Source organism: Centropristis striata, chromosome 10 (genome assembly GCF_030273125.1).
Source record: "Centropristis striata isolate RG_2023a ecotype Rhode Island chromosome 10, C.striata_1.0, whole genome shotgun sequence".
Classification (NCBI taxonomy): Eukaryota; Metazoa; Chordata; class Actinopteri; order Perciformes; family Serranidae; genus Centropristis; species Centropristis striata.
The window spans coordinates 2,031,741-2,048,386 of NC_081526.1; the positions used below are offsets into that span (position 1 = coordinate 2,031,741).

Below are 16,646 nucleotides of genomic sequence, written 5' to 3' on the forward strand. Positions count from 1 at the left end.
TTTGCTTTGTTTTTGTATATTTTTACTATATCATGTTGGTGTTTATATTTCTTTTGTACTAATCTATGGATGTATTGATAAAATTGTGTGCTCTGACAGCTGATATAATTATGCATCCAAGGAAAATCCAATACAAATAATTGTGAAAGAGACCCTACAGGTGTGAAGGCAGTTCTGTATGGAAAGTTCTTTGAGTTGTAACATTTATTCTGACTGTCCACTCTAAAAAAATTTTATAGCATGAAAATTGTTGACGTTAACCCATTAAAACCTGGAAAACTGATACGTCGTTTTGTAGTATTTGTAGTTTTTTCCACCTATTTTTCAGTCTCTTGGCCAATGAAATGCATCAGAATACATGTGGGAGTGTCTAAATGCAACACATTGATTTTTTTAAATAAAACTTTATTGAAGGTTTGGACAAATAATATAGTATAAGCTCTCAAATACTTTTTGAATTTCATTTCTATCTGCTACAGAGGCTGAAAAATCTATTATTTAGTAGGAAGAGTTGACACTTTTGTTGGATTTACAGAAAAACTTCAGGTTTTAGGGGCTTATTTTAAAATCGCCCAGAGGTTTTACAGGCATTTTTCACAGGCGTTTTAGGCCTAAATGGGTTAAAGATGTCTTGCATATTTAGTTCAAGTTTGATTATTAATTGATTTATTGTTTTCTGTTTTTCCAGAGGAAATATGAGCACAGCATCTCACTGAGAGTCTGTCAAAGAGTGAGTGTGAAGAGCTCCGAGTGTATTAATTCATCCAAAAAAGAGAAAAGTGCTTCTTCTGGAAAAAAACCCAGCTGTAAAAAGGTAGTTAAACAAGCCTGTGTGTGTTTGTGTTTCAGGTGAATTTACCGCCAATCGGCAAGAGTTGCTCTAATTAAAGCTGCCACACTTCATTTACGCTCCATGTGTTTCTAAAAAAAACCCAAAAAAAACCCCTGTGCACATCATTTAACACGGTTAGAGACACACTAACACACTCATTAACACATATCAAAGACTAAAACAGTCCTTTTCCACTAACCACACTCCTCTTCCTGCCAGCCGACGTGATAAATCACAGACTGGGATTTCATTATCATCACAGTTGTTACAGAAAATGAATTATCAGTGGATACAATGGAGCTTTGAGGTTTTGAGCTCACTGAACACTTTTCTTTCCTTATTCAGAGGAACATTGACGAAGCCAAACTTTTATCCCATTACCATTCTTCTCCACACTTTTAATTAACACCTTTAGGCTCCCAGTGGAGTCTCAGTCTCCATGTTCACACTGTTCTGCACACACCTGCAGGGCTTCACTCCTCCTCTCCAACGGCCCAAAATACAGTTTAAACCGTCCAGATGCTCGCCGTCCCAATTATGAAATAAAGTTTTTTCTAAAAATACAATTATTTCCATAATAAAAAAGTTTTGCTTGGCATAAAAACTCAACTTCAGCACCTTTATAGCACCTCGCGGGAGGGTTTGTTTGTATTAAAACACATAATTACTAAAAAAAGACAAAATGATTTAAAAGAGACACAAAATTACCAAAAAAAGACACAGACTTACCAAAAAAGACACAAAATTATTTAAAAAAGACACAAAATTATTAAAAAAAGACACAAAATTATTAAAAAAAGACACATAATGACGAAAAAAAAGATACAAATGACAGAAAAACACACAATTACCAAAAAAGACACAAAATGTTTTAAAAAAAGACACAAAATGACCCAAAAAATATACAAAATTACTAAAAAAGACAAAATTATTAGAAAAAGACTCAAAATTACCAAAAAAGACAGTCATTTAAAAAAGACACAAAATGACCCAAAAAATATACAAAATTACTAAAAAAGACACAAAATTATTTAAAAAAGACACAAAATGACCCAAAAAATATACAAAATTACTAAAAAAGACAAAATTATTAGAAAAAGACACAAAATGACCCAAAAAATATACAAAATTACTAAAAAAGACACAAAATTATTAGAAAAAGACACCAAATGACGGCCCAAAATACAGTTTAAACCGTCCAGATGCTCGCCGTCCCAATTATGAAATAAAGTTTTTTCTAAAAATACAATTATTTCCATAATAAAAAAAGTTTTGCTTGGCATAAAAACTCAACTTCAGCACCTTTATAGCACCTCGCGGGAGGGTTTGTTTGTATTAAAACACATAATTACTAAAAAAAGACAAAATTATTTAAAAAAGACACAAAATTACCAAAAAAAGACACAGACTTACCAAAAAAGACACAAAATTATTTAAAAAAGACACAAAATTATTAAAAAAAAGACACATAATGACGAAAAAAAAGATACAAATGACAGAAAAACACACAATTACCAAAAAAGACACAAAATGATTTAAAAAAAGACACAAAATTATTAGAAAAAGACACAAAATGACCCAAAAAATATACAAAATTACCAAAAAAGACACAAAATGATTTAAAAAAAGACACAAAATGACCCAAGAAATACACATAATTACTAAAAAAGACACAAAATTATTTAAAAAAAGACTCAAAATTACCAAAAAAGACAGTTATTTAAAAAAGACACAAAATGACCCAAAAAATATACAAAATTACTAAAAAAGACACAAAATTATTTAAAAAAGACACAAAATGACCCAAAAAATATACAAAATTACTAAAAAAGACACAAAATTATTAGAAAAAGACACAAAATGACCCAAAAAATATACAAAATTACTAAAAAAGACACAAAATTATTAGAAAAAGACACAAAATGACCCAAAAAATATACAAAATTACTAAAAAAGACACAAAATTATTAGAAAAAGACACCAAATGACGGCCCAAAATACAGTTTAAACCGTCCAGATGCTCGCTGTCCCAATTATGAAATAAAGTTTTTTCAAAAAATAAAACGATTTCCATAATAAAAAAAGTTTTGCTTGGCATAAAAACTCAACTTCAGCACCTTTATAGCACCTCGCGGGAGGGTTTGTTTGTATTAAAACACATAATTACTAAAAAAAGACAAAATGATTTAAAAAAGACACAAAATTACCAAAAAAAGACACAGACTTACCAAAAAAGACACAAAATTATTTAAAAAAGACACAAAATTATTAAAAAAAGACACATAATGACAAAAAAAAAGATACAAATGACAGAAAAACACACAATTACCAAAAAAGACACAAAATGATTTAAAAAAAGACACAAAATGACCCAAGAAATACACATAATTACTAAAAAAGACACAAAATTATTTAAAAAAAGACTCAAAATTACCAAAAAAGACAGTTATTTAAAAAAGACACAAAATGACCCAAAAAATATACAAAATTACTAAAAAAGACACAAAATTATTTAAAAAAGACACAAGATGACCCAAAAAATATACAAAATTACTAAAAAAGACACAAAATTATTAGAAAAAGACACAAAATGACCCAAAAAATATACAAAATTACTAAAAAAGACACAAAATTATTAGAAAAAGACACCAAATGACGGCCCAAAATACAGTTTAAACCGTCCAGATGCTCGCTGTCCCAATTATGAAATAGTTTTTTCTAAAAATAAAATGATTTCCATTATAAAAAAAGTTTTGCTTGGCATAAAAACTCAACTTCAGCACCTTTATAGCACCTCGCGGGAGGGTTTGTTTGTATTAAAACACATAATTACTAAAAAAAGACAAAATGATTTAAAAAAGACACAAAATTACCAAAAAAAGACACAGACTTACCAAAAAAGACACAAAATTATTTAAAAAAGACACAAAATTATTAAAAAAAGACACATAATGACGAAAAAAAAGATACAAATGACAGAAAAACACTGAAAACAGAAAAACAAAAACTCAACTTCAGCACCTTTTATAGCACCTCGCGGGAGGGTTTGTTTGTATTAAAACACATAATTACTAAAAAAAGACAAAATGATTTAAAAAAGACATAAAATTATTTAAAAAAGACACAAAATTATTAAAAAAAGACACATAATGACGAAAAAAAAGATACAAATGACAGAAAAACACACAATTACCAAAAAAGACACAAAATGATTTAAAAAAAGACACAAAATGACCCAAGAAATACACATAATTACTAAAAAAGACACAAAATTATTTAAAAAAAGACTCAAAATTACCAAAAAAAGACAGTTATTTAAAAAAGACACAAAATGACCCAAAAAATATACAAAATTACTAAAAAAAGACACAAAATTATTTTAAAAAGACACAAAATGACCCAAAAAATATACAAAATTACTAAAAAAGACACAAAATTATTAGAAAAAGACACAAAATGACCCAAAAAATATACAAAATTACTAAAAAAGACACAAAATTATTAGAAAAAGACACAAAATGACGGAAAAAAAAGATACAAATGACAGAAAAACACACAATTACCAAAAAAGACACAAAATGATTTAAAAAAAGACACAAAATGACCCAAGAAATACACATAATTACTAAAAAAGACACAAAATTATTTAAAAAAAGACTCAAAATTACAAAAAAAAAAACAGTTATTTAAAAAAGACACAAAATGACCCAAAAAATATACAAAATTACTAAAAAAGACACAAAATTATTTAAAAAAGACACAAAATGACCCAAAAAATATACAAAATTACTAAAAAAGACACAAAATTATTAGAAAAAGACACAAAATGACCCAAAAAATATACAAAATTACTAAAAAAGACACAAAATTATTAGAAAAAGACACAAAATGACCCAAAAAATATACAAAATTACTAAAAAAGACACAAAATTATTAGAAAAAGACACCAAATGACGGCCCAAAATACAGTTTAAACCGTCCAGATGCTCGCCGTCCCAATTATGAAATAAAGTTTTTTTTCTAAGAATAAAATGATTTCCATAATAAAAATAGTTTTGCTTGGCATAAAAACTCAACTTCAGCACCTTTTTATAGCACCTTGCGGGAGGGTGTGTTTGTCCTGGAAATCAATACCACCACGATGCTTTTATTTTGAAGGCGATTTATGTGTTAGCTTGTTATCTTGTCAAAAACACAAAAACCTATGCTGTTTGCATAAAGTTAATACATTGCTGGTTTACTGCATAACATACATGCTCTATATTGTTTTTGTGGTTTGAATGCATGTTATGATTAAAATAAATGGAAAAGTTAGATAATGATTGGAGTTTTTACTATTTTTACAGTTATATTTGATTTACTTCACATTAACATATTCTTGTCATAACATTTTTTGTAGCCAGTAGCAGCATAAAAAATGAATTACCCACCCCTGGTTTAGGTTTTCTGTTCGACTTGTTCCAATGAGAGATAAATAAAAAACAGAGAGAGAGAGAGAGTTGGAGTTCTCGTCTTTGTCTCTAACTCGGTTCATCTTCTTACTGGATGTGTTTAAACACTCTTTAATTCCATATACGCGAGTATTATTGTTTCATCACCGGTGTATTTTTTTAAGGCTAGGTCTACTTTCTGTCCCACAACCAGTGGAAGAAAGTAACTAAGTACTTTTACTCAAGTACTGTACTTCAATAAAATGTTGAGGTATGTGTACTTTACTTGAGTATTTCCATTTTATGTAACTTTATACTTCTACATTATTACATTTAGAGGCAAAAATGTAACATTTTACTCCACTACATTTAGCTGACAGCTTTAGTTACTTTACAGGTCGAGATTTAACATGAAAAACATTTTTTTTTTCTAAAACATAAATACAATTGAATTCCATTATTCTCTGATCCTTCGTGACGTAAAATAAATGGAATAAGACGTAAAATGACCAAAAAGAGATATAAAATGACTAAAAAAAGACGTAAAATGTTGAAAAAAGACGTGATATAACCACAAAAGACGTGAAACGACCAAAAAAAAGAAGTAAAATAAATGGAATAAGACGTAAAATGACCAAAAAGAGATATAAAATGACTAAAAAAAAGACGTGAAATGAACAAGGCATAAAAGGCGTAAAATAAAAAAAGAAAAGACGTAAAAACAAAAAAAAACATAAAATTACAAAAGAAAAGACATAAAATGAGATGAGAACAGCTCTGGGATCCCATGTGTCATAACCCGGCTCCTAGGCCATGACAAATATGGAACCGGACACAAAGGATGTCTAGAAATTAAATGAATTTATTAAATTAAATTAAACAACCGAGGTAATAAGTACAAATATGAAGTGTGTAAGTCAGTAACATCAGTAATGTAAGTGTGGATGTGTGAGCAATATGAAGTGTAAATGTTGTAAAGTGAAAACAAAGCAGAAACCAAACAAAGACAAAATGCTGCTGGCAGGATGCAGCCCAGAGAGAGTCCAGAGAGAAAGAGCCGCCTTGACTCTGGGTTTTTATGCTTTAAGGAGCGCCTGAACCAGGTGCTCCCAATCTGCAATCTGTTGATGGTGCCTTCAGGGACACATGGGAGAAACAACTGTCAGTCACATGATCAGCATCTCAACACTAGACGGGGACCGTCACACCCCCCCCCTTAAAAAGTCGGTGTCCCACAAGGATCACCGGCATACCATCACCATACCACGCAGGTACAAAAACAAAAAAATATTCAAAATACAATGACAATACATGACCTTTATGCTGGATTCTTCAACTGTAACCTCCCCCACCCATCGTCAGCAAACCCGGTACCTGAGAAGCAATTTAAGAAGATAGGCACAGCAGGAACAGATGAACAGTAGTACAAAAGGTCATATCAATTGGAAAATCACACAAACTGATTCACTACAGAGGAGCACGAGACAGTGCATCTGCAATGACATTCTCTGCTCACCATTCACACACAGTTTAGTCTAGCATAAAGACTGTAAACAGGTGGAAACCGATAGCCTGCTCCGCCCAAATATATCATCTAACCAACGTAACCCAGCTGACTCTTGTACTGCCTCCCTTGCAGCCAACATTAACCAGGGAAGCCCCTCTTCCCAGTCTCTATCCAGCTCAGTACAGTAGGCACGCAAAAGAGACTTAAGAGTTTGATGGAATCTTTCCAAAGCACCCTGGCTTTGTGCATGATAGGCCGATGATTGGTTTTTTTTTTATTCGCAACAGTTTCAACACCTGTCCAAACATATGAGACGAAAAATACGACCCCTGGTCGCTCCGGATTACTTTGGGTATGCCAAATATAGAAATGAACTGAGACAATGCCTTCACGACGGCTTTGGTCGTAATTGACCTCAACGGGTACGCAGCTGGATACCTAGTGCTCTGACACATCACAGTAAGCAGATATTTACAACCAGACTTGGCACATGGCAACGGACCCACACAATCTACAATGAGATGAGTAAAAGGTTCACTCACCGCCGGGATAGGCTGCAGTGGTGCAGGCTTAACTTTTTGATTTGGCTTTCCTGTGAGCTGGCATACATGGCAGGTTTTAATGTATGCCGACACGTCCCTTTTCATCCGAGGCCAAAAGAAATGTTTCAGGATGTTGAGGTATGTTTTCCGGACACCAAAATGTCCACACTCATCATGTGCCACTTTCAAGACGAGGGAACGCAACTTTGTCGGAACCACTATCTGGAAAACATCATTTCTTACCCCATCCTCACTCACAGGAACCCATTTTCTGACCAGCAAACCATTATGTAAAAAGTAACCAGTTGCTACATTACTCATCTCCGAGGCAGGCAAAACACGCTCAAATATTTCCTTCAAAAAGACGTCATTACCCTGCTCTTGAACAACCTCACTATGAGACAGTGACAAAGGAAGCTCAGACAAAGATGGAACCTCAAAGACCACCTCAGTACTGTTACTGCCAGGTGACACCTCAGTCTGTGTTTTACACATAGCGCGTGTAACCGCACAGGACGAAGAAACCTCCTGCAACGCATCAGGATTCTTCTCAGAGACCAAATCAGAAGGACAAAGTGTGACTACAGGTGACGGAGGAGTGTCGAGCCAAACTCTGCTTCCAGCCAAGCCATTCCCTAAAATAAGGTGTATGCCTTCAATAGGCAACGCTGGTCGCACACCCACAGCTACCTCACCCTGAACCAGTTGACAGTTCAGAACCATCTTGTGTAAAGGTACTGGGAAAACGCTTAAACCCATTCCCCGGCTAAGAACAGAGTCACCGGTAAAAGTGTCACTTGAAAAAGACAATACAGAGTCAACAATGTAGGAATTGTATGCCCCTGTATCCCTCAGGATTTTTATTGGGACTTCTACATCACTTCCCACCAGTGACACTGATCCACCACGAATGAAAGGAGCATAAGCCTCCAAAACCTGTGATTCACAACTGTGAGGGGTAAGCAACTCAGAAACACAATCTTTAACAGGCGCAGCAAATGCAACAGGTCTCACATTAGCTTTCACTCCCCTGGTTTTAGCCTTTAACGCGGCACAATCTGCTTTCCAATGTCCTTTCTCTTTACAATAGTAACAACTATCCGCGTTGTCAACATTAGGACTTGCGTTAGGGACAGATTTGACATGTCCAATTTTCTTTGAACGCGTCATGTCAAACGTACCTGTATCAAAGTACTGACCTCGCGCACCAACATCAGGAGCCACGGAGCGCTCTCTGAAACTGCTCTTATGGAGCAATACGTACTCATCAGCTGAAAAAGCAGCTTCAGCAGCTGTAGTCATTTTCCGTTCCGTTATATATGTGGCAATGCGTTCTGGAAGACTATTTTTAAACTGCTCCAAAATCATCAACTCGCATAACTCCTCAAAAGTAGTGACTTCGAGCGCAGTTAACCACCGCTTATAATGAGTTGACAAATCTCTGGCAAACTCTGCATATGTTTGACCATTTTTCCTCTCCCAGGACCTAAAACGTTGACGATATGCTTCCGGTACAAGTTCATACGCTTTAAGTACGGCTGCTTTTATTTTTTCATAGTTAGAGCTATCCTCCACAGTCAAAGATGAATACGCCTCCTGCGCCCTTCCTGATAACACACTCTGAAGCATGAGTGCACAATCCGCATCAGGCCAACGCCTAGCCTTAGCTACACGTTCAAACAGCAAGAAAAAGGTGTCTGGGTCTTTTTCATTGAATCGTGGCAACAAGCGCAAGTTATTAATATCAAACCGATCAGAAGATCTCGCCAGCTGCCCACTCACAGCCTCGCCGGACAGTAAGCCATCTCTCACCAGAAACAACCGCTCTCTCTCCAAATCTATTTTCGCTTTTTCAGATGTCTGACGGATTCTTTCCATTTCAAGCTGTTTTTTAACGTCTAGTTCTTGTTTAATTTTTTCATGGTCCAACTGCAACATCAGAATCTCTTTTTGTTGCTCAAAAGTCAATCCATGAGTCTGAAAAGACACAGCAGGAGGATTTGGCAAAAAATTCCCCTTAGCAGACATTACACCATCTCCAATTAGTTTAGTTTTTATAGCCGCTCTAATGTTTTCTTTGATACGTTTGTCACCTTCGACCTCCACTGAATAATGTGCAGCAATCCGCAACAACTGCTCTTTTGTACATTCATCCAGGGACTCCTGAGATGGGTCTGAAATAAACGCTTCAACCTCAGCCATTACAAAACATGTAGCACAACAAACCAGGCCAACACCAAACTTTTACGCACATCAAAGGATCAAATAACCACAACGCCGTTCACTCGTGCGCACCAGAGAGGAACAAACCTCCATCCAGTTTGGAGTTTCCCCGCTATCTCAAACCAACCGGCTAACTAAACTCCTCCCTAGTCTTCATGTGGTTAGTTGTGGTGGGTATTTATGCACTGATGACCGCTGGCTCAGGAAGGCGACTAGCGAGCCAGCAACCCTCCCGAAACCACGGACATGCTCCCAAGCAAAGCTTCAGCCACGTTCACCACAACACTACACCCCCGCTCAACGAACTCAAAGGAGAACGTTGCTACAGCCTACAAGGGAAAACTCCTCACCATTTTACAAGACTGCGCACAAGCAACCTGCGATTGTTTATCCGATCAGCTGATAGCCGCACAAAACAACCGGCACTCAAACAAATACTTAAATGGCCAAATTCAGGTAAGAAACACTACACAGTCATTCTGAATAAGTTTACTTACCCCAAAATGCACTCATCCAAAGCGTCCGTTCCTCTACACTCTCCCAGAAGAGCAAACAAACATTTACCGGCCTGCACGTGCACAGGTAAACCGGAGAACAAAGGGTCTATACCAGAGCGCACCACTAGCGCTACTGACAACTTTACGCACACGCGCACCAAATACTAAGTGTGAGTTACCACATTAACACTAGACCATAGGGTTAAAAAATACCCCCCAGAAAATGATTTACAGAAACTCTTAGCAAACACCCTACTGATATACTGTAACCAAATACCAAATTTACCAAAATATTTACAAATAATCGTGCACAAAACGGGAACAAACACGGCCGGACGAGCCCCCAATTTGTCATAACCCGGCTCCTAGGCCATGACAAATATGGAACCGGACACAAAGGATGTCTAGAAATTAAATGAATTTATTAAATTAAATTAAACAACCGAGGTAATAAGTACAAATATGAAGTGTGTAAGTCAGTAACATCAGTAATGTAAGTGTGGATGTGTGAGCAATATGAAGTGTAAATGTTGTAAAGTGAAAACAAAGCAGAAACCAAACAAAGACAAAATGCTGCTGGCAGGATGCAGCCCAGAGAGAGTCCAGAGAGAAAGAGCCGCCTTGACTCTGGGTTTTTATGCTTTAAGGAGCGCCTGAACCAGGTGCTCCCAATCTGCAATCTGTTGATGGTGCCTTCAGGGACACATGGGAGAAACAACTGTCAGTCACATGATCAGCATCTCAACACTAGACGGGGACCGTCACACATGTGAAAACAAAAGGAAACCATTAAACACTTTTAAAATGTCATCAACTTTTTTGAGACATTGGATTTTAGGTCTTCATTAAATGTAAGCCATAAACATTATAATTAGAATAAATTAAATAAATGAAGACCTGAAATGTTTCATTCTGTGTGTAATGGATCTATAGAATGTGTTATTTCACCTTTTTTAATTGAATTACTGACATAAATACACTTTTCTATGATATGTTATGATATGATATTCTAATTTATTGAGACTCACCTGTAAGTTGCAGATTTAAACTCTCTCCTCCTTCTTCCAGAGTGGTTCCAGTCCGGTCCCAGTAAGGCTGCTGGTCCTGCTGCTGGACTGGGTCCTGGAGGGACAGAAGTTCTCATCTGAAACAGGAAATGAGGAGAAAGGAGTCGACCAGAGTCTTCCTCCAGACGTCTCACTCAACGAGAGATGCCTCAAGGTGGCATTTTCAATCCAGCTTCACTATGATCTCTATTTGGATGCATATGTTGGTTTACTATTTTTTATTGCCATCTTTGGTTCTTCAGGTGCTGCCGTTATTAGCAGATCAGCTTCATCAGACTCCTTCATCAGAACCGGAGCTCCTCCTTCAACTTCTACGCCTCATCCACTGGACCATGAGACACAACGACAGCAGCACACAGGTAGAATATATGAGATCTGATTATTACCGGAGGTAAACTAGGCTGAAGACACAGAATTACCAAAAAAGACACAAAATTATTTAAAAAAGACACAAAATGACCCAAAAAAAGACACAAAATGACCAAAAAAGACACACAATTATTTAAAAAAGACACAAAATGACCCAAAAAAGACAAAATTACCAAAAACAGACACAGAATTATCAAAAAAGACACAAACTTACCCAAAAAAGACACAAAATAACCAAAAAAGATACAAAATTACTAAAAAAAGACACAAAATTACTAAAAAAAGACACAAAATGACCAAAAAAGACACAGAATTACCAAAAAAGACACACAATTATTTAAAAAAGACACAAAATGACCCAAAAAAGACAAAATGAACAAAAAAGACACAAAATTACTAAAAAAAAAAGACACAAAATGACCAAAAAAGACACAAAATGACCAAAAAAGACACAGAATTACCAAAAAAGACACAAAATTATTTAAAAAAGACACAAAATGACCCAAAAAAGACAAAATTACCAAAAAAAGACAAAATTACCAAAAAAAGACACAGAATTACCAAAAAAGACACAAAATTACTAAAAAAAAGACACATAATGACCAAAAAGCAGCACACAGGTAGAATATATAAGATCTGACTATTACTGTAGGTAAACTAGGCTGCTGCAGCTAGTAGTGATAAGATGCATCAAAGAACATCCAGACAACAGTCTGTCCATAATAACAATAAAAACAAGGGGTATGTGGGCTCTTGGCCTCGATGTTTTTATGTTTTTTATAATATCTGGACTTTAGGATTCAGGCCAGTTGTTGAAACTGTGACAATGTGTGATGTTCAGGAAATGTTCCAGTTAGCTCGACAGCCTTTTATATTGACTCGGCCAAAAAGTCATTTGTAGGCCAGATGGTCTCACACGACCTTAAGTTCCAGTGTTTCCCCTACAAACTGAATTACGTGCACTGCTTCCGCTTCGTGGCCCAGTCCTCCTGCAGCAGTCTCTCCCAGCTGCAGAGCCGGAGGGGATGTTAACCCCTTAGTGTCCATATGTATTACTTAGGTGGCTGCATTTAAAACTGGCTGCCAGAAGGATTAATTATGCAACAGAAAGCCAATTTAATCCTGAAGGAAATGTGTTTTAGGGTATCTACACCTCTCAGCAGCATCTTTGGTAATAGATTATCTCTCAAACAGCAAAAACACAGACTGAGATTAATCTGAAACAAAAGGCTGGTAATTCTCTGGTCTGCACCTTTCTTTAGTTTTCAGTGTGTGGCCTTGCAAGACACCAGTGTGTTTTCATACAGAAAGCTGCTGGGTCACTTTCACAACATCTCTGTAGCAGAAACCAAACACGACACGTAGTTTTCCCTGCAGACATTCTGCAGCTCCACATCACAGAGGTACACTTCCACTTCTAGCAGGGGAGATCCACTTTATCGCTCCATCTCCCTTCACAGCGAGGCAGGCTTTAATGTTGGAGGTCCTGTCGAGTTGCATCTTGTGTTCAGATGTTCAGTGTTGTTATCTGAAGCCTCTCTGTGTTCAACAGAGTCTAGACGTTAGAGCAGGCGGTCCCTGGAGCTCTGATAAGGGCCCTCAGGACCCCTCAGGAGAAACTCTGTACATCAGCTGCTTCTGACTGAAGGTTGACACATTTCTCTCTATTGTCCAGTCCCATATGTAGGCTTAAAAAAGATACAAAATTACCAAAAAAAAACACAAAATTACTAAAAAAAAAGACACAAATGACAGAAAAAAAACCTAAATTACTTAAAAAAGACACAAAATGACCAAAAATACACACAATTACCAAAAAAAGACACAAAATAATTTAAAAAAGACACAAAATGACCAAAGAAAAACACATAATTACTAAAAAAGACACAAAATGATTAAAAAGACACAAAATGATTTAAAAAAGACACAAAATTGCCAAAAAAAGACAAAGAATTACCAAAAAAGACACAAAATTATAAAAAAACAGACACATAACGACCAAAAAATACACAAAATTACAAGACAAAGACACAAAATGACCCAAAAAGTACACAAAATGACTAAAAAAACAAAACAAAATTACATAAAAACAACACAAAATGACCAAAAAAAGACACAAAATGACTGAAAAAACACAAAATCACTAAAAAAGACACAAAATTACAAGACAAAGACAAAAAATGACCCAAAAAATACACAAAATGACCAAAAAAAAAGACACAAAATAACAGAAAAACAACACAAAATGACCAAAAAAAGACACAAAATGACTGAAAAAACACAAAATGACTAAAAAAGACACAAAATTACAAGACAAAGACACAAAATGACCCAAAAAATACACAAAATTACTAAAATAAAGACACAAAATTACATAAAAACAACACAAAATGACCAAAAAAAGACACAAAATGACTGAAAAAACACAAAATGACTAAAAAAGACACAAAATTAAAAGACAAAGACAAAAAATGACCCAAAAAATACACAAAATGACCAAAAAAAAAGACACAAAATAACAGAAAAAAAACAAAATTACTGAAAAAAACACAATGACCCAAAAAATATACAAAATTACCAAAAAAGACACAAAATTACCAAAAAAGACACAAAATTACAAAAAAGACACAAAATTACCAAAAAAGACACAAAATTACATGACATAACATTTCCACTACTTCCGGTTCTTTTTTGGTAATTTTGTGTCTGTTCCTAATAATTTTGTGTCTTTTTTAGTGATTTTGTGTCTTTTTTAAGTAATTTAGTGTTTTTTCATTCATTTTGTGTCTTTTTTTGGTCATTTTGTGCCTTTTTGATCATTTTGTGGTCAATTTGTGTCTTTTTTTAAGTAATTTAGTGTTTTTTCAGTCATTTTGTGTCTTTTTTGGTCATTTGGTCAGAGTGTTGCGCCGGCGACACTTTTACCATAATAACTAAACGGTTTGCGCTATCTGTTTTTAAAAAAAACTCTCCTTTTTATTTTTATTTCAGTTGACGAAAATGTTTTTCCAATTCTAGTTTTGGTTCTTTCCTTAGTTTTCGTTAACTCTAATAACCCTGGTCCCACAATCCTCCACCCATGTTCAACTGGAATCACATGCGCCTCTATTGCTGCAGTATGAGCTCACTGTTAGGACCAGAACCACCTTCTACTGGGCCACCAGGCAGAAAGAGAAGATGAGTCTAGATCTGGTTCCCTGTGGAGCTGATGGAGACTTTCAGCCTCTCTCTGCTCTGGAAACATCTAAATGTTGGATGGTGGCTGTAGCTTCCTGCTGTGATTTATTGGTTCCATTAGTTGTTTGGAGACGAGGAGGAGGAGGAGGAGAAGCCTGCTGGCTGCCTGTCTGCCTCAGATTCTACTTTCTACATTGGCGTTTCATGAAGATTATTGTAGACACATCATTCCAGTTCTTCAAACAAAAGTAACTGATTGCAGGCACATTCATGAGCAATGACCAGGGTGTGTGTGTGTGTGTGTGTGTGTGTGTGTGTGTGTGTGTGTTAGGGCAGGGCGATATGTCGATATAAAAGATATATTGGTATGCTTTTAAATATGATGTGGGATTAGACCAGGGGTCTCAAACTCAAATTACCTAGGGGCCGCTGGAGGTAACAAAATGACCAAAAGAAGACACAAAATGACTAAAAAAGACACAAAATTACCAAAAAAAGACACAAAATTACAGAAAAAAACCTAAATTACTTAAAAAAGACACAAAATGACCATAAAAAGACACAATGACCAAAAAAGACACAAAATTACTAAAAAAAGACACAAAATGACAGAAAAAGACACAAATTTACAAAAAACCCCACAAAATTACCAAAAAAATACACAGAATTACCAAAAAGACAAAAAATTATTTAAAAAGACACAAAATGACCCAAATAGACACAAAATTATTTTAAAAAGACACAAAATGACCAAAAAAAGACACAAAATTACTGAAGAAAGACACAAAATGACCAAAAAAGACACAAAATGACCAAAAAATACATAAAATTACCAAAAAAGACATAAAATTACTAAATAAAGACCCAAAATGACCAAAAAAGACACAAAATTACTAAAAGAAAGACACAAAATGACCAAAAAATACATCAAATTACCAAAAAAAGACACAAAATTATTTTAAAAAGACACAAAATGACCAAAAAAGACACAAAATTACTTAATAAAGACCCAAAATGACCAAAAAAGACACAAAATTACAAACAAAAAAAGAAAATGACCAAAAAATACATAAAATTACCAAAAAAGACACAAAATTACTAAATAAGACCCAAAATGACCAAAAAAGACACAAAATTACAAAAAAATACATAAAATTACCAAAAAAGACACAAAATTATTTTAAAAAGACACAAAATGACCCAAAAAAGACACAAAATTACTAAAGAAAGACACAAAATGACCAAAAAAAGACACAAAATTACTAAAAAAATACACAATATTATTTTAAAAAAATACACAAAATTATTTTAAAAAGTCACAAAATTATTTAAAAAATGTGTGTGTGTGTGTGTGTTTGTGCAGCAGGTAGCTCTACCTGCCACTCTGCGGCGGATCGGACAGGAAGTCTCAAAGCCTCCAGTCCAGTTAACGGGGGGTCAGCCTGGAGATCTGGACCGGTCCGAGTCCTGCAGGAGCTGGTCCCTCTATCTCAGTCCCTGTCCTCACACACGAGTCCTGTCCAGCCTCATCGTCCTCCGCACCGTCACACAAGGTAACAACACTCAACACACACACACACACATACTGTATCTCCAGTATTATCTTTAGAAAATACAAACAGACATTAAATTATGGACATAAAACAGGATAGCAGGGTTAAAATAATGAACCAGGCAGAGCTTCTGTTATTTTGAAATACACTTAACCAATTTAAGGCGGGAAAGCATTATCGCATTTCTACCATTAGAACCTGTTGGGGCGCTGTTGTGTTATTCTACCATTAAAGCAGAAAGAGGATACGTCGTTTTGTAGTATTTGTAGTTTTTTCCACCTATTTTCGGTCTCTTGGCCAATGAAATGCATCAGAATACATGTGGGAGTGTCACAATGCATCATGGGACATAGCAGAGGGAGCTCAGATATAACAGCTATAAGCTCTCAAATACTTGTTGAATTTCATTTCTATCTGCTACAGAGGCTGAAAAAACGATTATTTAGTAG

The 16,646-nt window shown here is 35.2% G+C and overlaps 1 protein-coding gene across 1 annotated transcript in view; it reads left to right on the forward strand.

The window, feature by feature from the left end:
- LOC131979626 (coiled-coil domain-containing protein 138-like) overlaps positions 1-16,646 on the forward strand; it is a 38,485-nt gene that overhangs the window by 6,390 nt on the left and 15,449 nt on the right. Inside the window, exons 10-13 of the mRNA XM_059343680.1 lie at positions 689-814; positions 11,100-11,252; positions 11,341-11,457; positions 16,008-16,197. Of these exons, the coding sequence (XP_059199663.1) occupies positions 689-814; positions 11,100-11,252; positions 11,341-11,457; positions 16,008-16,197 (586 nt within the window). The remainder of the gene's footprint in view (positions 1-688; positions 815-11,099; positions 11,253-11,340; positions 11,458-16,007; positions 16,198-16,646) is intronic.